Source organism: Prionailurus bengalensis, chromosome C2, assembly GCF_016509475.1.
Source record: "Prionailurus bengalensis isolate Pbe53 chromosome C2, Fcat_Pben_1.1_paternal_pri, whole genome shotgun sequence".
NCBI lineage: Eukaryota > Metazoa > Chordata > Mammalia > Carnivora > Felidae > Prionailurus > Prionailurus bengalensis.
This window is the reverse complement of record NC_057350.1, coordinates 76,446,470-76,471,321: the sequence shown is the minus strand read 5'-3', so window position 1 is coordinate 76,471,321 and position 24,852 is coordinate 76,446,470. Positions and strand designations below refer to the sequence as shown.

General features: G+C 35.2%; 1 protein-coding gene across 3 annotated transcripts in view; it reads right to left on the bottom strand.

Moving 5' to 3' along the window:
* Window positions 1-24,852, bottom strand: part of FGF12 (fibroblast growth factor 12) — a 559,298-nt gene that overhangs the window by 192,770 nt on the left and 341,676 nt on the right. For all 3 annotated transcript variants that reach the window (XM_043594581.1, XM_043594580.1, XM_043594579.1), the window contains one exon: window positions 22,619-22,729. In XM_043594581.1, coding sequence (XP_043450516.1) covers window positions 22,619-22,729 — 111 coding nt within the window. The remainder of the gene's footprint in view (window positions 1-22,618; window positions 22,730-24,852) is intronic.

The following is a 24,852-nucleotide window of genomic DNA, read 5'->3' as shown; positions in this document are numbered from 1 at the left end:
GTATGGAAAAGTGGATGAAGAAAATGTGATATATCTATATATCTATATATCTATATATATGTATATATAGATATATATATATAATGTGATATATATATCTATATATATGTATATATATAGATATCCATATACCTATAGATAGATAGATAGATAGATAGATAGATGGATATATATATGGAATACATATATATGGAAACATTTATTCTTCAGCATTTAAAAAAAGAAAATTTTGTCATATGTAATAACATGAATGAATATGGAGGACACCGTGCTAAGTGAAACAAGCCAGTCCTAGCATCATTCCACTGCATTATTCTACTTACATGATGTATCTAAAATAATCAAATTCCTAAGGGCAGAGTAGAATGGTGGCTGCTAGGAGCTAGAGGGAGGGATGAACAGGTAGCTATTTTTCAAAGGATATAACAGATCTGCTCTACAGCATGGTGCCTATAGTTAGCAATATTATAGTGTGCACTTTAAAAGTATGTCAAGAGACTATATCTCATATTAAGTGTTTCTTTTAAAAAAGAAAAAAAGAAGTAAAGGGGCATGAGGAAAATTTTGGAACTGATGGGTATGTTTATTACCTTGATTATAGTGATAGTTTCATGAATGTGTGCATGTACCAAAACTTAACAAATTGTATATATTAAATATGTATAGGTTTTTTTTGTATGTCAAATATACTTCAATAAAGCTGTTGTTTAAAAACGTAATGAGGGAAAATGGTAAAACAAAACAAAACCCTAGTAGATGAATTGTATTGATACATTCAATTCTTCACTTTTCCTCACATTTATATGCTTTTCCATATAAATTTGCAATGCTCTAAAAGGATGTTCTGCCCTATCTCTTGACACTGGGCTCAGTCGTGTGACTTGCTTTCTCCAATAGGTTGTTAGCAAATGCAAACAGAGTCTGAAAAAGAGCTCATCCCCCCCCCCATTTATTCATTTCTCCTCTGTCCCTGCATTGAGAAGAATATGCACAGACTAACCCACTGATCCCAAGAAGGGGATATAAAATACTTAGAACATAACAAAGTGGCCTCAGTAATCCAGCCAAGGCAATTCTGGATTAACCAACAGATAGCTGACCCCCAGATATGTAACCAAGACAAGATCAACAGAACTGGCTTGTGGACCACCTCAGACACATGAGACATAAACATTGCTATTGCATGCAGTTGAGGCTATGTGATTGTTGAATATGTAGCATTATTATAATAATGTATAAATGATTGGCAAAAGTTATTTACTTGGGGAAGTAGGTAATGGATTTGAATTGCCCTGATATCATACAACAAAAAAATTCTCATATTTGACAACAATACTTAACATGTACATGAAATGACCAATTATGAGCTATGAAGCTAAAATAGACTTTTATAAATTAAAAGAAAATAATCAAGGATAATTTTTGATTAATCATGCTACAGGAAAGACTGAATTATTTTTTTCAGGAAATACATTATGAAATTCTTGCCATACAAAAAGATGTCCAAAGATTCTGCATACAAAATAATGGAAAAGAAATTAATAGACTTGCATCCACCAAGTAATTAATTAAAATATTTTATTATTCCCCTAGATTTTATCATCTTTGTGATAGCTTTCAGTTTTTTAAAATTTAATTCTTTGTGATTTATTTTCTCAACCTACTCACTTTTGTATCCAATTTTAATTTCATCATGCTATATTTATTTTTTTCTGAGAGAATGCCTCAAATCGTATAAGTTTTAGGACCTACAAGATTTCAATCAGTATCAGGTTGAAATTTAAGTGTCAGGAGAGAATGAAAGAAAAGTAACACATGAGGTAGGAAAAACTAAAGAGAGTATATTCATGGAATATCTAATTTTTTTTTCAGGCATCATGCTAGGCATTCTGACATGCAAAATGTCACTTTTAAAATAAGTATCTCACTAGTTGGCTTTACTTCAGTGTATAAAAAGTCCTAACTTCTTTTTTGGGTACCAAGTGAATACAGAAGGGAATGAAAATTGCCATCCTAAACTTTAGGGTAAGATTCCATAGCTATAGTCAGTTGAACTCTCATATGGTATCTTGTAAGTATCTCTATAATGTCTCTGATTCAAAAAAATATGTATTCTTTCTATAAATATTTATTGAGCACTTAGTATATGCCACATGTTAGGCTTGGGATGGGAAAATAGTGATGTAGCCAACAGATGTGGTCCCTAGGGGATAAACCTTCACTTGTAATTCTTCCTGACATTCCTACTATTCTGGGTACAATTTGAAGGCCCTGGAAATTGTTATTATCCTTGTTGCCTAGCATGTAGCATCCTGGTCTCACAAGCCGCTCTTCAATATTTGCCAAATAAATAAATGAATCAGCAATGGTTTCTCTTTAAGTTTGCTTATTCATAGCTTTTCTTGGTCATATTTCCAGAGTTAAGCATGCAAGAAAAAATTGGTATTATTTATCACACATAGAATATATTCAAATACGGAATCTAAAGGGAAAGCCAGAAAATTTACATGACACAGGGTTTGAGTGGACAGAAGTATAGGATGTGTAAGGCTGAAGTGTGTGTGAAGGGTGATGCAGGTTTTAGAAGGACTGAAGAAGAAATGAGGAGTTTGGGAAATCTGTTATAATCAAGATATCAGACATCTTGTAAAATTACACTGGAACTAAAAAAAGTACCTTGCCAAAGTGCTATGTTCTTAGTCAACTTCATTTCTACCTGTGTGTTATCCACACAAATTTTTCCAATGGCAAAAAGGTGGCAATAATGCAAAATACATCAGAAAACACTGTGACAGCAATGAAAATGCAAGAAGAAAGAGAAGAAGAGGAAGAGAGGAAAACAAAAAGTGAAGGAGGGAGAAAAAGCCCCTTACAAATTCTTCTTTACAACAGGTAAATCCAGTATCTTCCCAAGCAACTTCTAAGGACAGACTCCTTATTGCTTGTAGTAATGAACAGGTATAAAAGAGTACAGTCATGTTTTCAAGTTCTGGGTTGAATGTGCAGAATGGGCAAAGCAAAAAATGCATTTTATGACCCACTAAAATGCCAAGTTAAATTTGTAGTGGAAGATGCTGAGCGAGAATAGAGATATTTGGGTTTATAACCTGTGTACTCTCCATATCAGATTGTCTTGAAAATTATCATTTCCCTCTCATCAAAATGTTCTCAATAAAGATACTTTGTCAGAGTGTGAATAATATATCCTACAAAAATTTTAACCTAAAATTAAGTTGGTTCCAGGTTATTTTTCTTCATAACCCTATATATAATCTCTGTAATAACATTTGTAATTGTGGTATTTATGATAATATTTGTAGGTTATACTCAATTGGTTTTTCATTAGTCATGAAAATAATGTGTACTTCTGGCTTTTATCATTTATTAAGGTCAATTCCTCCCCCCCCCCTCTTCATTTTCAATAGGAAAATGACCTTACAGAATAGTCAACAAACTAGAAGATAGACAGTCTTGGCTCCTAACTCCTCCAACACAAACGTGGTCGTATAAACTAGGGTACAACGGAGTATTCATTCAGGCAAATTAATTGCTCCCTTATCCTAATTCCACAGCATTACATAACACGTATCACACTGCTTTTTCATATTTATTTGTTTGCCTGAATTTCCCTGCAAATAAGGAATTTTTCAAGAATATGAAATATGCTTTTTTTTTTTCATCCAAAGTACATTGCACAGTAGAAGCATGAAAAATTGTGGTCACTGAATTTAACTCTCTAAAATAGCTTTTCTTCCATAAATTAAGAGAAATATGTGAGTGTTCCTACTTTAGCTTTTAAGGAAACAAAACTAGTATAAGGACAGAACTTAAGTTCAGAGGACACAGTTCTCAGTCATGAGCCTTAGCTCTAACATTTAACAGCTTTGTGACCTTGGTGCCTGGAAATAATGTAACCTCACTGAGCATTAGTGTCCACTCTGAATGCTTCAATGACTTGTTATAAAAATGAGTTAAGATAATATATTTTTTAAATATGTATTAAACTATAAAAGTAAAGTACAAAGTAGCATTATTGATGTGGTCCAGAGCTTTCACAATGGGGTTGGGGAGTAAGGGACACTTGGGCCATCATTATCTCATATTTTAACTTAAGTTTCTTAAGATGTCATGGCAGAAAAAAAGCAATGTGTTTCATCTTATATATTTAAGACCCAGTAAGCAAAAACAGCTATGTGTTTAAAATAAAACAATGAATACATGTAAAAGTCAACATAGTTTAGGGTATAATGATTCAGTGCTTTCAGTCTGATGTCTTACTTTACAAACAATTGGTCAAATAATCCAACTGCCTGATTTATTTCCCTAATGAATTTACTGACCTATGGAACTGATGAGCACTTTGGGGGTTAGAGACTTCAAATGTTTCTTCTAAGCTTTGGCCAAGAGCAAACATGGTGAATTTTCAGCATAGTCAAAATGAGCAGTACCTCCCTTTCTTGGACAGAAGCTAGTAGAAATGTTGCCTTAGCTCTTGTAGAAATCCTGCCAGTGGCTTTTAAACCTGATATTATCGTATGACCTTTCCTGTGTTATTTCAGATATGTTCAAAACTTGCATAATTAACAAGTCAATTCAATGTGATTCTCTCTTTTTTTCCCTTAAGATGAAAAATGAAGCATGTCACCATCGATAATGAAAGCAAATGCCTGTCATCACTCATCCACTGTGGCCAATTTGTCTTATACATCAGATTTGTCGTATGGTCCACATGAAGAACTCTGAACAGCACAGGTGTCAATCCAGAAGATCATAGGGCAGAAACACCCTCCAAGAAATCTCACACATTTTGCAGGTTTTAGATTTACATCTTCCACAAATTTTCCATCAAACACTACTTTGCCAAAAGTGACACTATGGCCTTTTAGGTTTACTTATTAATTCATCCCATATATTCTAGACACTGTACTAGGCACTTGTAATACACTGAGGTAAAAGACAGACATGGCACCTGCAATCATAGTGGTAAAAATCTATAAAATAGAATAAAAAAAAAAAAACACGCGTACACTCTGCAACTATCTTTTTACACATGAAGGCACTGAATCTCAAAGATGTGGTTTTCCCAGGGCCACAAAATCAGCCAGGAAAGGACTAGGATGTAGGGGCGCCTGGGTGGCTGTCGGTTGAGCGTCCAACTCTTGATTTTGGCTCAGGTCATGATCTCACCATTTGTGGGATTGAGTCCTACATTGGGCTCTGCGCTGATAGCAAGAAGCCTGCTTGGGATTCTTTCTCCCTCTCCTTCTTCCCCTCCTCCACTTGCTTGTGTGTGTGAGTGCTCTCTCTCTCTCTCTCTCTCTCAACCTCTCTCTGTCTCTCTCTCTCAAAATAAATAAATATTTTTTAAAAAGCCAGACTAGGGTGAGGGTGTGAAACTATGTTCTGGTGGCTGTAAGGCTATAAAATATTGTTTCTCTTAAGAAATAAAAGAAAATTTCTAGTAACCACAACCTAAATAGTGGTAAAGCGAGAAAAAAATGGAACCATAATAAATAAATTTGTCAGCCAAGCAGAAATTCCCCACTCAGAAAGTACTAAACCTTTAGTTCCTTTTAGTTAAAATTACACAGACAACAAAAGCTAACTTCTTGAGATGGTTTAGATAAGCACAACCAAAGCTTTGCACTTCATTATCATTAATTACTAAAACAAGAAAGCACTTTTGAAAATTTATGCACACAATACTGATGAGCAATTATATTTAAATAGTGGAAAGTCAGTGAAAAAGCCACAAAGAAAAAATATTCATATTCCACTCAAGTTATACTGACATTGACATTCAATGGTTGTATTTACTGCTCATGATTCAAATATATACTACATGATGTATATGATATGGTATAATATATAAATATAAATTATATTTCTGCTGAATTCCAAAAATATTAAGTGGATCTATAGAAATAAATGTAGTAAGATTTTTATTTTTAGAAACGGAGCAGGAAAAATAGAATTTGAAAAATAAGAGGATGATTTTATCAGTATTCTCTACCTGAAAATTTGTTTTAGCTAATTTCTCCTATAATCCCTAGGTACAAAATTTTTCCAAAGTACCACATTTCACCTATCATTCTATTGCAATTGCTCAATAATAGTCACTGGATCCCCATGTCCTAAAATATAAAGTTTAAATTCCCTTAGCTGTCAGTTAAGGCACTCTAAAATATGGTTCTATAATATCTCCACATAATTTCTTTGCTAAAACCATTAGTCAGTTCATTTGTGCCCAACATGGAAGGAACTTTCTCCACTCGGTAATTCTGTGCCTCTTTATCTGAAAGGGAATTCTCCTAATCTTAGCTTATATATTTTGTTCCTATTCTTCAAGGTTCAGTTTAAGGTACACTTTCTCTGAGCACCATGGCTTTTGGGGATCTCTCCTATCTCTTAAATCTAGCATTTTGTTTTTTTGTTTTGTTTTGTTTTGTTTTGTTTTCTAATCACTTGGTAGTACCAGTGCTACCTGGCATTATTAAGTTTCATTTTACATAAAGGTTCAACCCCAACCTTACCTACTTTTCTAGGAGCAGCTAGAAAGCAGGAATTGTATGGGAATCATCTTTGCAACTTAGTAACTAGAATACAGTTTTCCCTCAATATCTTGGTCTTAATGAAGATAAAGCATGAACATGGCAGGCATATGTGAAACTCCAAAACTATGTCTTAAGAAGACATATGAGCAGCGTGTGGGTGGCTCAGTTGGTTGAGTCTTGATTTCTGCTCAGGTCATGATCCCAGGGTCGGAGGATCAAGCCCCACATCAGGCTCTACACTAAGTGTGGAGCCTGCTTAAGAGTCTTTCCCTCTCTCCCTCTGCCCCTCTCCCTGCCTCGGTGGCATGCTCTCTCTCTCTGACTCTGTCTCTCAAAAAAAAAAAAAAAGAAGAAGAAGAAGAAGAAGAAGAAGAAGAAGACAAATGAAGCTAGGCCACAATGACTATTGTAAAAATCTGTCTAAACAAAACAAAACAAAACAAAACAAAACAAAACAGCAAAAGAATTTACTGATATCTGCTGTGGACCGAGAAGAGGCCATTTACTGGTCATCTCCAGCTTTTTTCACAATAAAATATCAAGAAACATTCCCTAAAAGGACAGCAATGATTAGCAGTGTACTTTAAAATATTATCTTATTGTGTAACTCTGTCTCATTTTTTTTTTGTTACATATTACAACCTTCAGGAGTTTTGTTTGTTTGTTTTTAAATTCCAATACCTTGGCCACATCCATACCAACTAAATAAAAATCTCCAGGATTGAATCCAGGCATCAATATATTTTTTAAATTCTTCATATGATTCCAATGTACAGCATTGACAAAAAGCAATTTCATATTTGGTAGGTCTGGGGTAGTTCTAACTAGCTCCCAGATGCTACTGTTGCTTCTCTAACCTTACCAGTCAGTAGACCAAAGTGTGCTGTGGGCAGTATCTGCGTCTCCTGCAGTTTATGGGAAAGGCAGACTCTTAGGCCCCAACTAAGACCTACTGAATCACAATTTTCACTTTCAGGAGTTTCCCAAGAGATTACTATGCATTTCAGATTCAAGAAGCACTGTTCTAGAGCAGTGGTTCTCAAAGTGTGGTCTGCTGAACTTGTTAGAAATACAAACATTCAGCCCTTCTTCCAGACCTATTGAATCAGAAATTCTGGGGGTAAGGCCCCCAAATCAGTAGTTTAACAAACACTCTAGGTTATCCTGTTGCTCACTAAAGTATAAGAAGCAATGTTCCAGAAGAAATCACCGTTCTTACTCTTGACTGCACTTTGGAATTATCTGTGTTATTTAAGAATACTGACTGGATCCTCAGAGATTCTGATTTTATTCACTTGGGCATAAGATTTTTTTTTTAAGTTACCTTGGTGATTCTAATGTTCAAAATTTAGGAGCCATTGTTCTAGAGGATTTTGACGTGGTGGGAAGTAGACTGTCTCCCCTTGCATCATGATACGACTTCCCTGCTTACATCAGCAACAGAATCAAATGACAGAGAAGAGACCATGTGGAACATTTCATTCCTACCCCTCTGAAGGAAATTCCAAGTGCAGTGAAGTTGAATCCTATCCAGAGTCAACTTCAGTCAAACCTTGCTAAAGACAAAAAGACTCAGGGTGCCTGGGTGGCTCAGTTGGTTAAGCATCAAACTTTGGCTCAGGTCATGATCTCGTGGTCCATGAGTTTGAGCCCCACATCGGGCTCTGTGATGACAGCTCGGAGCCTGGAGCCTGCTTCAGATTCTGTGTCTCCCTCTCTCTGTGCCCCTCCCCCACTGACATTCTGTCTCTCTCTCAAGAATGAATAAATGGTAAAAAAAAAAAATTTAAAGACAAGAAGCCTGGATCTAGGGCCCAGACAGGTGCTGAAATTGCAGATGAGGCTTCAAGAAGGCTTATTATACAACTCTTCATGGCTCTGCTCAGTCCTACATTTTCCCTGAAATCACTCTTGATCACACTTTAGGCAACATAGATTTCTCCTCTTTCAGACTTTCCAGTAGGGTCCAGCAGTCTTTTCCAGTAGGGTCCAGCAGTCTTTTCCAGTAGGGTAAGTTTGATGTTATATACTCTAAGTCTTTACATATAATTCCCATTTTGCAAATAAGAAACTAGTTTCAAAGTGCTAAACAAATTGCTCAAGGGTAGATAGCTGGTAAATGGAGAAATGCATGTTAATTTCCATAACTGTCTGTCTATGAAATTTTATGGGATGTTCACAACACCACACTGCTTCCTTAAGGATCATAACCTATCCCTGGTATATACCAAGGTAACAGTAAAATGGTATCTTCTGCCAATACCTAAGTAAGAGGAAGCAAAGAGAAGCTTTCTTTAGGATATTTTTAAAAATTCAATTAGAATACTATGGAGTGGGCTTAGTAATGCTGAACAGACATATTTTGACATGGGAATGTGCTCCACACTGTCTTGGTGTCAGGGAAAGCAGATGTACTAAGTGCAACCTCACTAGATCTTGGCGGAATGCCTGCTCAATACCACTCTATCTAGGCTACTGAATAATGCATGGAAATATATGCACACACACAAATACACACATCCTACACACCTCAAACTTCCAAGTCAGATACATGAAACTGGCTACCAAACGAAGAACATTTAAAATTATTGTATAATGGTTTACTATTTTATATATATACATATATATATATATATGTATATATATATATATAATATTATAGATCTAGATTCTAGATCTATTCTAGATATCTATATCTATACATATGTATATCTCTATATATGTGTGTGTATATATATATATATATATATATGTGTGTGCGTGTGTGTGTGTATATATATATATAGGTTTTTTTTTTTTTAGAGAGAGAGCTTGAACGGGGGAGAGGGGCAGAGTGGGAGGGAGAGGGAGAGAGAGAAAAAATCTCAAGCAGACTCCATGCTCAGTGCGGAGCCCAATGCAAGGCTCAATTCCATGACCCTCTGGATCGTGAGCTGAGCTCAAATCAAGATTTGTAGGCTCAACAGACTGAGCCACCCAGGTGCCCCTCCAAAAATATTTTAATTTACAATTTAAATACATCAAGCATATTGAAGAAAAATCCTCTCAAGTTCAATGTTTATACTCTTAAAATAAACCACCACAATATTTTATAAGTAAATCACACTTCTTTCTTAATACTTTCAAAAAGTTTTGTGAGAAAATGCAATGGTATGATTTAAGGAAGTATTTATTATGTGCTAGGAAATATTGACCAAGAAAAAGAAATTCAGTGTAAAGTGTGGGTAAAGGTATTAACTCTGGAACTAAACTCACTGAATTCAAATCCTGAATCTATCATTTAATATCTGTGTGTGTGACTAATTATTTAAACTTGCTATGCCTCAGTTTATTCATCTTCAACGTGGGCATGATTATAGTACCTGTTTTAGAGAACTATTTTAGATTTAAATGAATAAAATTTATAAAATTATTCAGTAAACATTAGCCATTATTATCTGACATGCCCCAAACTCATATTAAGAAGTAATACTTGGCACATAGGTTACCATTTTATTTTTCTAAGTCCCTCATGGAAAATATATAATTCTTTCATAGTTCATGGTAGTATGCCCTGGAAAATATCTATTCATATCAGAATAAAGCTATGATTTGCTCCTTAATAAACTGCTATAAATTGGATACCTAATCAAACCAGCCACATATAAGAAATCCCAATGCCATTAATTACTATCTCCATTAAGTGTGAGAATGTAGGGAAACCTATATATAATCTCTCAAGCAATAATTTGTATTGAGAAATGGATACAGGATACAGGATACAGATATAATGGAACTGAATTTTCTTTAGTCTACCTTGACCAAATCAGCTTCACATCTCAGAGCCACGAGCAGGTAATTTCAGAAAGATTTTAATAATCTCTAATTTATCACAACTCTAATGCCCTTTTCTACTTTAAGGAATCCACCCCCTTTTTTTCTTACTTTTAAAGCACCTGAGTGTTATAGTTTCTGTTCCCTACAAAATCAGCTTGAATTTAGCTCCTGGTCCTGGCTGAATAATAAAAGCAATGGCTCTCTCTCTCTCTCTAGTATATAAATGTACCATTTACATACTTTCAGAAATGATGCCTCTGTAATTATCACCATGAATATATATTCACATATTGCTTTAGGGATATATTTAAAACTGTGCAGAAGTGACTTCTTTTACTATTATTGCTATAGAGTTCACTTTTCTGGACTAACCATACTCAATTTTCTTAATGGAAAATAACTTTCTTATCCATTTTTGAAGTCTCTTAAATTGTCTGTCATTCTCAAAACAAAAGGCAAACGTGATCCAATTTGCATTAATCCTTCATGCTGAATGTTGTTCAACAAAGTCATATTCATTTTTAATGGCATTGTTCTGAGAATTCACTTTCATTCATTTATTCAACGAATATTGAGAACCTAATATGTGCCAGGCACTGTTCTAGGTGCTGGAGATACAACAGTGCAAAATGCAGGCACACCTCCCTGCCCCTGTGGAGCTTTTATTCTAACTAGTAAGCCTTTCAAATTTAAATGGTAGTCTGATTATACTATTATTACTATAAATTAACCTATCCATATCCTTTGGTAAGGCATTAGCCATTATTAAGGCCTTATTACATGCCAACACAGCGATAAATCAGACATAGTCAAGGACCTCAAGAAACTTACAACCTAAAAGAAGTAAATAAGTCACATACATAATAAATATATACAGATGAAACTGCATAAATTTCTTTTTTTAAGGTTATTTATTTATTTTTAGAGAGAGACACACACACACACACACACACACAGAGACAGCGAGCAAACAAGTCAAGGAGGGGCAGAGAGAAGGAGAGACAGTATCCCAAGCAGGCTCCACACCATCAGCAGAGCCCAATGCGGAGTTCAAACTCGTGAACCGCAAGATCATGACCTGAGCTGAGACCAAGAGGTTGACACTTAACTGACTAAACCACCCAGGCGCCCCAAACTGCATGAATTTCTTAAGAGATGTACAGGGTATAGATAGGAAAAAGCAGGACTTCCAGTTAAAGAAATTGGAAAAAAAATTCAGAGACAAAAGGCAATTGATCTTGTTTTTAGAGGATGATGTAATTAGTGGAAAAAAATAACATAAGCAAGTATGAATGAGGAAACTCTGTGGTATACACGGGGAACATTTCAGTGGAAGAGGGACTTAATAAAACACGTAAGTATATTAGACAGTGACAAGTGTTCTGGAGGAAGAAAATATCAAGTCGCCAAGGCAGAATGAAGTGTTAAAGACAGGGATTGAAATTTATCGACTAACCAAAAAAAGGCCTCCACATGAAAAAGCATCATTTTTGAGGAAGGGAATGAAGAAGATGAGGAAGAGGGCTATTTAGGTATTCGGAGGAAGAACATGTTAGGAAGACATGGAATGCTGGGAGGCCTTGAGAAAAAGCATAGTTGCCATGTTTGAGGAACAAGAAGACTAATTGACAAGAGGTAATGGGCAGGATTAAGTAAAATCATACTGGTCATAAAATGAACTTGGCTTTTACCCTTAATGATGTGTGATGAAAGAGACTGAACAGAGAAGTGGCCTAGCCAACCTATGTTTTAACTGGGTCACTTTGGTTGCTGTGTGGCTAATAGACAAAAGAGGAAAGCCGTAAGTAACAAAATCAGTCAGGAGGTACTGTAAAAGTCCAAAGATAAGAGCAGCTTGGTCTAGGTAGTGGCAATAGGGGTATTGCAAAGTGGTCAGATTCTGTATATATTTTGAAGGCAGAGTGAATTCACTACAGTTTTCAAACTCATCGCAAAAATTATTGTACTATCCACTCTTACAACTTTGCCTTTTTTATAATGTGTTTAAAAGGGGAAATTTCAAGTTTTCAAAGAGAAAAACAAAAGTCGTTGCCAATTTTATAGGCTTTCAAAGTTTCAGATCTTTCAGGGATATTGGAGATCATCTTTTCTAAACACCTAATTTTGGATAAGAGTAGATAACCAAGGAACAAAAGGCTTCAACAAGAACACTCAGCTAAGTGGGGACAGGACTTGCACTGGAAACAGGTTATCTGACTCACAGTCCAATTAATGATACTTAAGTGGTTTATACTCTTCCTTTGAAGTTGTATTCAGTCATTTTGATTTCACAACATTGAGTAAGAGGTATCCCAAACTCAAAACTCTTCAGGGCTTAGGCAGGTAGGAGGAAAATGTGGGGGAAAGGAGGTGCATCCATTGTTTGAATACACTCATTTTTTTTCCCCCGTGAAGCATGCCAACTAAATGAAACCTATCTGCATAGCCCTCCGGTTTGGGATCTTGGAAACGGTCCACTGCTGTGCTCGGCAGAAGGGCAAATAAGGACATCACACTCTACGAGGGGAAACACAAATACAGATAAGGAATGGCCAGTCAAATGTGACTTGTGCAGCTGTGAAGGTATATACAAGCTTCAAACACAGTAGGGTGAAGTGAGTTAGTGAGGGGTGTTGTATAAAGGTGGCAATTGTCAGGAAAGTTAGAGAAGGCTTCACATAAAGGAGATAAAAGTTGAGAAGGGCACTAAAGGGTAAGAGTGGCTTACTAGATAAGACACTGGATAAGACTGGTGAAGTCAGTCCAAATAAATGTAATTAGCATGTGTTAAAATGACCAAGACACAGGCTTACCTATATATCATTTTTGTAATTCCCCCAAACCTATGCTTGATCACACATCTGTTTAGAATTGAGCACTGATTCTCTCCAGATAATAAATCAAATGTAACATTCCATTCTCTCTCTCTCTGTATGTGTGTATATATATGTACACATATGTACGTATATGTACATATGTATACATATGTATACATATGTATACATATATATACACATACACACAGGCAGTATTCTCAATAAATATATACAGCAAACATATATAGATTGATAGATGTGCATATATATATGTACACCACATCTTTATCCATTCATCTATCACATGTTAAATACACTGGAATTAAAATAATTTTTTAATGTGGCTACCAGAAAATTTAAAAAAACATATAACCGATTCTGTACATGTCTGAGACACTACAAAGTCTGAATCTCATCATGGTTTGCCTACAGACCTATGCTTTCCCTATTATATTAGGAATTAGGTACCAGTAGAAGTAGGTATGGCAGTCCCAAGACAGAGACTGCCTTAATCAGAAAATGTGAACACTCCAAACCCTGGGGGCAGAGGAGAGTTACCAGTCATACCTACTGCAGTGTATCAGAATCCTCTAGAGGGCTTGTAAATGCAGACTGCTGAGCCACAGCACAGGGTTCTAATTCAGTATGTCTAGCTTAAGGCTCAAGAATGTTCCCAGATGATGCTGATGCTGGGGACTACACATTTTATGAACCACTGACTTAGAGCACTCTTCAATACCCCCAGCTAGCACCTTTACACTCTTTCATGTGTAACAATAGCTGCCACCATTAAGGATTCTACTTCAGTTGAAATGGCTGTGATCTATGAGATCCTTGCAAACAAACACTCTTTCATCCATGCTGACAAAGATTAATAATAATAATAATTATTATTATTATTATTATAGTAACAACAATCAACAATGTTAATTAAGAATTACTGTGTTTTAGGCACAGTAACTTTAAGCACTTTTCATGAATTGCCCCATTTCGTCTGCACAACAGCCCTATGATGTAAATTCTACTATCATTCCCATGTAACAAATGAGAGAATTGGATGTGAAGAGGTTAAATAACTACACCAAAGGTACAGAATCTCAAGTCAGATAGCCTGGATTCAAATTCTGGCTCTATCATTTATGCATGTGACTCCCCACATCTTTACACACACCTTGAGAATATCACATAGCGATCTGTAAAGTGAAGATTTCCTGCTGGCAGCATACCTTTCAGAAGAAATGGTATTTAAAGAAATGGAAGCTGCCAGTCAGTTTTTCTGAGCATACATTCCCTTCTATGCGAGAATTAATGGAAAGGCTACTAAAATCTGAGAGATTGTCTGTTCCTCTCATTTTGTGCAATCAGAGATTGTATAAATCTGAGAAATTTTATGTGATTTGCTCAAGGTCAACACACTGGTCACCTCACGGAGCCAAGAATATATTAAAGACAACATTAGCCCTCCCTTCTTTCTAGGAATACACTTGGTTAAGTAACTCCTGTAAGATTCCTTTTTTTAAATTATTTTTTTTGAGAGAGAGAGAGATAAAGAGACAGAGTACTAGCAGGAGAGGGGCAGAGAGAGAGGGAGACACAGAATCTGAAGCAGGCTCCAGGCTCTGAGCTGTCAGCACAGAGCCCAACGCAGGGCTTGAACTCACGAACCACGAGATCATGACCTAAGCCAAAGTCTGACGCCTAACAGACTGAGTCACCCAGGCTCTCTGCTCCCAGAAGACTCTTAACCACTATGCATACTGCTTATAAATATGCCCACAAACAGTTACAGAGCAACTAGCAAGAAGGATAATTTCAAATGGCTCATGTTTTCCTTTACTGACTAGAGGAACACATGAGGACAGAAGTCTTAGGATGAAAAAGAAATACAAGACTAACAAGGAAAGAGGTCAAGGTTACAAAAAGTTTAGAAAGCTTATCCCCCTATGATTTTATGTGAGTGGGTAAACTATTCAAGGAAATTGTTTCTTGTTCATGCTCTCCATAAATATCATCTGGAGGCATAGTCTTTAAAATTAAAACATAGTCAACAAAACCAAATTTCTAACAAATGTTCATTACTCTCCTTCTAGCTATTAAAATCAAAAGGCATTTTTTCTTTATTAAAAAAATCAAGTGAAGTAACTACATTCATAAGCTAAAGATAAATATTAATTTTGATAATGAAAAAATATGCCACTGCAAGAGTAACAACATTACATGTACCACAATGTTGCTTCAGATTATGTAAATAATCTTGCTTAAAGAAAATCAGCAGGAGAAAACATACGTTGGTTTTCTTTTCATCCAACTTGTAGGTGTGATTTCACACATACAAACTGATGACATATTCTTAAAGTATAGATGATAGTAGAAGAAAATAATATCCCTATAGTTGGATATAGCGTAACCCTTACTCTCCCATGAGAATGATAATGTGTATGCTTGAGTAAGTGAAGGAGATGAACTGCCTGTCCAGGAAGGCCCCTGTTTGGGGAGAAAACATCTTTATAATTCTTCACAGCATTCCTTATGTCCTTGATAGTTTTTCCCAACTAACCATGTGGATCATGTTTCTGTTGATAGTTTAGCAATACAGAGCTTCTGTTGGCTTTGGCTGTGTCTACAGACTTGTGGCTGGTGGTATCAAAACATCATATGTTTGGTATTGTATAGAAAACATAACTGGATGACTACATTTTTAAGTTTCCAATTGGATTTCTGAAACTCAGATACAGACCATTCACAGAGCTAGAACAAACAATTCTAAAATTTGTATGGAACCGGAAAAGACCCTGAAATGTGTTTCTTTATGCTGAACTCATGAAGAATTTAATTTATTCATAAAATCTGAATACACTGTTTGTATTTATAAACAGTAGTTAGGAACATGAAATATTAGATGTCTAGAATCAAAATATCTCAAGAAATGGATTCTGTGTTCATTAAATACTAAGCACAAAAGTCAAACAATTTGTTAAATCAAAACATGGCAGATCATTAAGAAAACAATCTTGGAATGAATAAAACCTTTTTATTTTATTTATCTTTTTAACTTGTCATTAGCTTGTCTGATACTTTATTTATTTTTTTAATATGAAATTTATTGTCAAATTGTTTTCCATACAACACCCAGTGCTCATCCCAACATGTGCCCTCCTCAATGCCCATCATCCATTTTCCCCTCCCTCCCACCCCCCATCAACCCTCAGTTTATTCTTAGTTTTTAAGAGTCTCTTATGGTTTGGCTTCCTCCCTCTCTAACAATAAAGCCTTTTTAAATAAGAAAGAAAAGCTGAGGGCATAAAAGCATATTTATAAAATAAAGCACAGCCAAAAAAATTCAGAGACAAGCAACAAAATAAGTAAAAAATTTACAACTCATGTAACAAAGAGCTGATATTTTAAAATATAAATAGATTTTCTACAAATGAAAAACATTTCATAGAAACAGATATAAGCAGACATTTTATCAGAAAAGAAGTGAAGATGGTTCTTAAAATATATGAACAAGTGCTCAACCTAACTCATAATAAGACAAATGAAGTTTGTTTTTAGGTAACAAAGAACTACAAGTTTGATAACACATTGTGTCGATTACAACATAAGGAAACAAACACTCTCAATGTAAATTTGTATGATGGAGAGCAAATAGATATCTTTCAAAACTAAAAAAAAAGCATTTATATATCCTTGACCCAGGAATTATGTTTCTATCCCATCCCATAAGTACACTTGTACATATGCAAAATTACTTATGCAAAAGTACAATATCCATCCCATAAGTACACTTGTACATATGCAAAATTACTTATGTACCAAGATATTCTTTATAGTGTTGTTTGCATTAACAAAATATAAGAAAGAACTGAAATGGCCTTTGATAGAGATTTAGGTTAAATAAATTGTTCCTCCTAAATATGTACTAATATGGAAAAATCTTGTAGATATAACAGTTTAAAATTTAAAAAGGTGCTTAACAAGTGTTAGGTAGATAGATGATGAAGAGAGAAAATATAAATACTAACACATAGCGTTGTATATGTTGATAAATGAATAGACTGTACCTAGAAGAATACCAAGAAATGTGACCACGTGGCAGATAAGAGAAGAACAGAAAATTGCTTTTGACTAAGGCAATGTATCCCAGACAAAGAAACACACCTGTGGTTAATGACTCACAGCAAAGAATAAAAATGCACATGTTGCTAGACCTGGGATGTCTTAGTAAGAGGGTGTAAGAAAGGACCTAGAGCATTTGGTCTTGTGTTAGGCAATTTTAGGGAGGGCTCAAAGAAATGTAGATTTACTCTCAACTGGACTACTCTAAGAAAGTGGGTGTCATTCTATGATTAGGTGTGTTAATAAATATTACCAAAAGACATGAACAGAGCAAAGCTAAAGCTGTGTTTAGTGAATTAGCAAGCAGCCACTCATATAAACCAGGATAGAGAAATAGTTGATCATTTTGTAGTTTGGACAACATTATTCTTTTTGTCTGTGTTCAGACATGATTACAGAGTGGTCGGTCTTATTTTTGTCTTAATCCACCATGATCACAGTGGACTTGTCTGATTTCCTATTCTGTGAAATTGTGTATATTCAACAGAAGCACACCATGGCCTGATACAGGGCCAAGCAAGTTCCTGGCTGTCAGGGACTGTTTTGCTCAACTGTATACACTTTTGTGTCCTTAAGATTTTGTATTATATACTTATCTTACCTATTCAAAATATGTTTTAAAAGAATATCAGGACTGGGGCTTCTGGGGGGAGATGGTGGAGTAGAAGGACCTAGGCTCAGCTGACTCCATCAGTGTAAATAACACATCAGTGTAAATAACCCAAAGACTGGCAGAATGAACTCCACAACTAACTAGCTGAATAAATAAAGAAGATGCGGTATATACATACAATAGGATATTATTCAGAGATAAAAAAGAATGAAATCTTGCCATTTGTAACAACATGGATGGAACTAGAAAGTAGAATGTTACAAAATCAGTCAGAGAAAGACAAATACCATATGATTTCACTCATATATGGAATTTAAGAAATAAAACAAATGAACAACAATGGAAAAGAGAGAGAGAGAAACCAAGAAAGTGACTCTTAACTCTAGAAAACAAACTGATGGTTGGGTGGGGGTGGATACAGGATGCGTGAAATAGGTGATGGGGATTACAAGCACGCTTGTGATGAGCACCAAGTAATATATGGAAGTGTTGAATCACTATATTGTACACCTGAAACTAATATAACATTGTATGTTAACTATACTGGAATTAAAATTTTAAAGCTTAATATAATTGAAAAATAAAAGAATGTCAGGACTGAAGGAGACCTTAGAAGTCACTGAGCCCTAAAACTATCCAATCACTACCACCTTCTCCCACCTTCCCATACCAATGGGGTTTTCTTGTAAAACCCCCCACAAGTGCCAGTACAGCATCTGCTTGCATATCTCCAGTTTGACCATTCTACTAATTTATCAGGCAGCTCACTCCATACTCAAATGGCTGCTCATATATTTTGTGCAGAGGGAAACAGAACAATGCATTTGGTTATAATATCTTAATTGTTTTCACCCCAGCATGTTTGACCTCTTCAAATGCATCTTCTCCTACAGCAACTAGTAGAGCAGAATAATTACCTTTCTAATTTTATGTAAAATATTCCTATTAATACTCTCCAAACTGCAATTGTCTTTTTGTGTGCCAGTGTTCCAACACAGTTTTGTATCTTTTGTTATCATTACATTTGCAGAGATTCTTATCTGTTGCCGCTGACAAACCCATTTGTTTTTGTACTCAATTACATGTAATTAGTCTTTTCTTCACGAACAAAAGAACAGGTGTCTTTATCAATTCAATGCAAGATACCATGGTAAGGTTGGTTGGACCTAATGATGTCTAGTGAACCAAACAGCACAATTCTGACAGATGCTCATAGTAACACGATTTTTTTTCAAACAATCAAATGCTTTTACTCCTGCCCACACCAAGTAGAGAAAGAAAAGTCATTTTCACATCTTAGAGGCTTATAATTTTCTATTTTTTAAAAAATGAGTAGAATTTTAATCCTTCTGATATTTCTATCCTTCATCCCTACTAAGAAAAAGTATAAATAAAAATTATTTGCTTTTATTGGAAATTGTTCAATGAAAATATGTATGTATGGGGAGGGGAATCAAAATAAAGTACATTAATTGAAAAACTGGTGAAATCTGAATAACGTCTATAGCTCAGTTAATAATATTGTACCAGTTTTAAGTTCTTGATTGTGATAATTTTACTGTTGTCACATAAAACGATACCCTTAGGAGAAACTGGGTGAGAAGCACATAGGAATATCCTGCATTATTTTGTAATTTTTCTGAAGTCTAAAATTATTTCAGAAGAAAAGTTTAAAAAAAATATTTGGGTGAGTGAAGTATTTAGCCAATGACTCAGAAAAATTTTGCACATATGCACAAGAAGACATCCATTCATTCATTCCATTTTTTTTTCGTTGAGTACTTACTATGCATCAGAGATCATTCTAAAGATAACTCAAAGAGCAAAACAAAATCTCTTCCCTCTTGAAACCTACATTCTCCTGGGAGAAAGATCAAAAACAAACAAACAAACAAACAAACAGCAACGGTGTATGTGTATAGTTTTATATCATGTGGTTATAAAAGCAATGAATACAAAAAAGGGGGGATATCAGAATAGAGAGAGCCAAGGTGAGATGTGTCATTTTATAAAGGATAGTTAGGGAGGGTATTTTCAATATCTATAAGAAATAGAAATGATAATTATCCACCAAAAAGAGAATGGATAAATATATTTGGGTATATTCATGCAAAGAGATACTTTACAAACATGAACATGAATAATAGAAAGCAAATATATCACCAGCTGTGCAGGTCACAACCATAATATAAGGGAGAAAAGGTACATAGAAATTATACAGCAATGCTCTCACTTATACAAAGTTTAAAACATGGAAAACAATATTATGAATGATTTAAGTATACACATATGAAATAAATGTATTTTTCAAACTTCATGGAAATAAAAAATGCTAAATTCAGGATAGTAGTTACGTCTGATACTGAAGGAAAGCAGAACTCCATCGGGAGAACATACAGTGGGTTCAAATGCATTTATACTGTTACCTGAATTTTAAGTCAGAGGTTGGGCATCCAGGTAGATTCATCCTAGTCTTGTTATTTTGTATACCTGAACTACTTTTAATACCAATATATCAAAAGGTGAGTGTAGTTGTTTATCTTAAGAAAAAAATATTTTAAATTTATTAATTCAGTTTCTAACAGTATTTGACAAAATGTATCACCCTCAACATGTGTTATGCACAATGCCACTATGCATATATACACACATAGGCATATATATTTGTACATATATATGTGTGCATACAAATGTATGTTTATAAATATATAGGTATGGATTTACACCAGACACTGACCCAGCATCTGCAGAGAGAGCACTGTTTAATTCTTTGTCTATGAAATGGAGAAGGAAGGATTTTTGTCAGTTGAACTCACATTTTTTGCCCTTGCCCTTCAGCCACAACCTCATGGTAAAAGTCATACATCTTCAGGATGCCTGTCTGGGTTACAGCTGCATCCTGTGGAATGAAGTGTGGCTATTTGGCTTATTTGGGGATTAAATCTATTCTCTTCAATTTATAATTTTTCAATTTTTTTAAAAAGTTGAATGGACAATGCTGACAGAAGATATTATTATCTCGAGCTGCCTCATTTTATAGAAAAATAAACTGAGATCCAGGGATACCTCAGAGATAGCAGAGGTGATACAGTGAAGCAATCTCCCTGATTCATTTCACCCATACTAACAGCTTACTAAATCTACATGAAGTAGAGATACAATAGATGAAAATCTTGCATGGAGAGAAAGGCATCCCCATTCCTCAGTACTCAGTTGAAAATGTGAATCATTTAAAGAGTGCATTCCTACAGCCACAAACCAACAATGCAAACCACAATAGGCTAATCAACCACTTTGCAGAAAACTGGGGATGCAATTTTTTATAATAAGATCTTTTCTGTATTGTAATTCATATTTTGCAACGTGTAATATTAAATGAACAAAGAATGATTTAGAAAGGGTGGACAAGAACGTTTTCACACTTTAGGAGTTGCAGATCTTCCCCCAAATCTTTAATTTTAATTTAAAAGTTATTTCTCCATAGAATATAAGGCTTCTCACATTATCTTAGGCAATTTGGTAGATTGCCACCCTGACCACAAAATTATATCCATCAGAAGACAACTCAATGGGACATATATTTGACGAGTATTTACTATGTGCTTGGCACTAATGATCTAGCAGTGAATCCAAACAAACTTTAGGAAACTATATGGCACCCTGCATAATTTTAAGATAACATGAATTTCCCCCTGGGTATCTGTGTATGATTCTGCAGGAACTAAAAGATATGATGAGAGTGATCACTCTTGGCTCTGAGGCTTATATTCCATTTTTTTTCTGAAATGCAAATATACTACTATGTCATACCTTGATGATTTTGTTTAGTTATTAAACTTGTCAACTCTATACTTGAATTAGTTAAAAACTAATTCCAGGTATATTATTAAAAAACTTTGAATACGTGGCACTTTATTTTAAAAACTTATAAACAAACTTTCAGGTCTACTAGTCTTTATTATCCTGTTATTACCAATACATCATCATACTATTTTAATATATTTTTCTTTTACAATTAATAATTTGAGGTGCCTGGATGGCTCAGTTGGTTAAGCATCCAGCTCTTGATTTTGGCTCAGGTCATGATCTCATGGTTTGTGAGATGGAGCCTTGGGTCAGGCTCTGCACTGACAGCACAGAGCCTGCTTGGGATTCTCTCTCTCCCTCTCTCTGCCCCTCCCTTCTCATGTTCTCTCTCTCAAAATAAATAAATAAATACTTTAAAAAATTAAAATCAATAGTTTTGTCATTAAAATGAAATTACATGTAATATACAGATGTATATACTCAATGTTTACCTTAAGAAGTAATTTTGGCCTGCCAGAAATGATGTTTGGAGAATTATTATAAAATGCTCGCTATTTGGTTCTAGGATTAAAACACCATCTTGTGCTGGAAATTCTGCCTTGTTCCTATAAATATTTATCAGCATATTGACTATAAACACTGGAATGGGACAATCTTCTTATCCACTGAGTATCTGGAACTCTTTCAATTCTCTACCTTCTCATTTAGTGTGTGACCTCTCTCAACTGTGTCTTTACTCTAGGGAGTCACAGCAAAAAGGATAGAAGACAGACACCAGCTTACTAGCAGTTAAACAGTTCAAAAGGCAGCCTGGCCACACCCTAAGACTTAGATACATCAGACCATACATTTGATCATCGTTAACTGGACTGGGAGAAGTTAATGCTCCTTACTGTAGTCGCTGTTTTCGTCCTTGGTCCCGTCAATGGTACCATCTGGGTGCATCTGCAGGAAATATCCCTGCTGGCTGAATAACCTTGTCACAATTCCTTTCAGCTGGGGTTCTGCAAAACAAAATAGAATGGTTATTCAAGTTCTTATTTTGTTTATAAAAATACACACTTGCAAATTGTCCAAAAATTCTCTAAAGTCACAAATGCCAATGGCTTAAATATTGAAATAAGTATATGGAAAAGGGGCATCTCAGTAACATGTCTTTACTCTTCTTTTTCCTTCTAGAGGCAGAGCCATAATACTATGCATCAGGAAACCAAATATAAATAGATAAAAACTAATTATGACTCGGAAAATAAAGAGGCGTGCTAAAAAGTAAATTATTTTTCTTCCTCATGCATCTAATGTCTGACTGCAAGATGCCACCAACTGTATGGTCTCATTCTAGAATCAGTATTTACAACGAACCGCCACTATAATTCCTAAGTTTCCAGTAGTCAAAAACAGGCCCTGGAAGATTTCTATTTCTGCTGAATATAAACTATCCATTAGAAACTCCTGGGTTTTGAAATTCTGATCAACCTCAGCCAGAAAGAAAGAATGGCTTGGATAAGAACCACAGGAAAAAGCAAAACCCCCACGGCCATGAGATGTCACTGAAAAGTATGTGAAAATAAATTTCACCTTCAATAAATACTTCACCAGACAGAAGCCTCAGCACTACAAAAGTCATTTTTCCAGTATCAAAAAAAGTAATAAATTCATGTATATTTCTCTAACTATTTCACTAGAAGTGAAAGAAGCTGTCCTCACTAGAAGTGACCATTAGAAGTGTTCCTCAGCTTTTAAAAACTCCCTACACATTAATACCATCAAACTGAACTTTGTATACCACATTTGGGTTTTTACATATCAGCTACCATAAATATTTAAAGCTTTCTCATTATGGTGCTGGCTGCCAGCAACAATTCACTTTCTATAGCATCACTACCATCTGTGTCTCTACTTCAGCACTGGGCAAATATTAGGCTATTCTAATGCATTCCTGAAGTAGCAACATACTATCCTCAAATTCAGCATCATACTGAATTTCAACTGACAGTCAATTTCATTCCTTCACCCATTTATTCAACCAATTACTCCAAATCTCTTTTTTGTCAGACAATATGCTAGGTACTGTGTGTTACACCAAACACACTGATTGATGTGACTACATAAGAATTCTAGTTAAGGATTCAGTGTGTTTAACTCTTTGGGAATAGACCTGCTCTCTATAGCATATGTCTGCAGTTAAACTTTTTCATATATGACTTGATCACACGTATTCAGGAATATAAGGCACTACCTATATAAACATGTCCTCTTGAAAGCAATCCTAATAAGCAGAGAAGGTACTAAGAAAATTTGGAATACTGAAGCAGGGTTATGAAAAAAAAGAACTGAACTGGAAATGAGGAATTCTAGCTGATGACTATATGTTATATATGTATGTTAAATAAATTTATTTCATTTGTAGGACTATCTAGAAGTCAAACTAAGTGATCTTTAGATCCCTTCTATAAGTATCTATTGACTTGGGGTACATTAGAATCCTCTTCCCTGAGTGATAGGAGAAATCAAGGAATGTTCGGTGTGTTGCCTCCATGGGTCCAACCAATCTGACATATTAGGAACATGCTGGAGGAACACATAGCTGGCTAACCTCACTGTAAAACAATATCCTGTGCCGCCATCAAATCCTACCAACGTTTCTAGGCTCAACTCAAGATCACCTCCTCCAAGAAAGTTTGGCTATCGTAACTGAGGGAAATATATAATTGGGGGAAATAAAAATAACATGTGTGCCTCTGTCATGAGGCTAACTGACTGACAGGCAGGTGCTAATATGGCATACTTAATTCTATATATGCAGGCAGAAGACCCAGCTTTGAGCCACAATTGCCATGTGCTCCTGAGGAAGTCATTTTACATTTGAGGCTCAGTTTTCATATAAAGGGAAAAATAATTCCTATGCTAATTATAACTGCTGGGAAATTCAATGAATAAATATAGGTGATAGTATGAATTCAAACCCATAAGAATATAAAGCCTAATTAAGGTCTATTTTCAGTGATGAAAATCAAGAAAACAGCATAAGTGAGGTAAAGGAACATACTAAGAACCAACTTTATGTCTTCTGATTTCTGTTTTCGTAAAATATTAATTAAGCTTCTAAGTCATTAAACAATGGGCT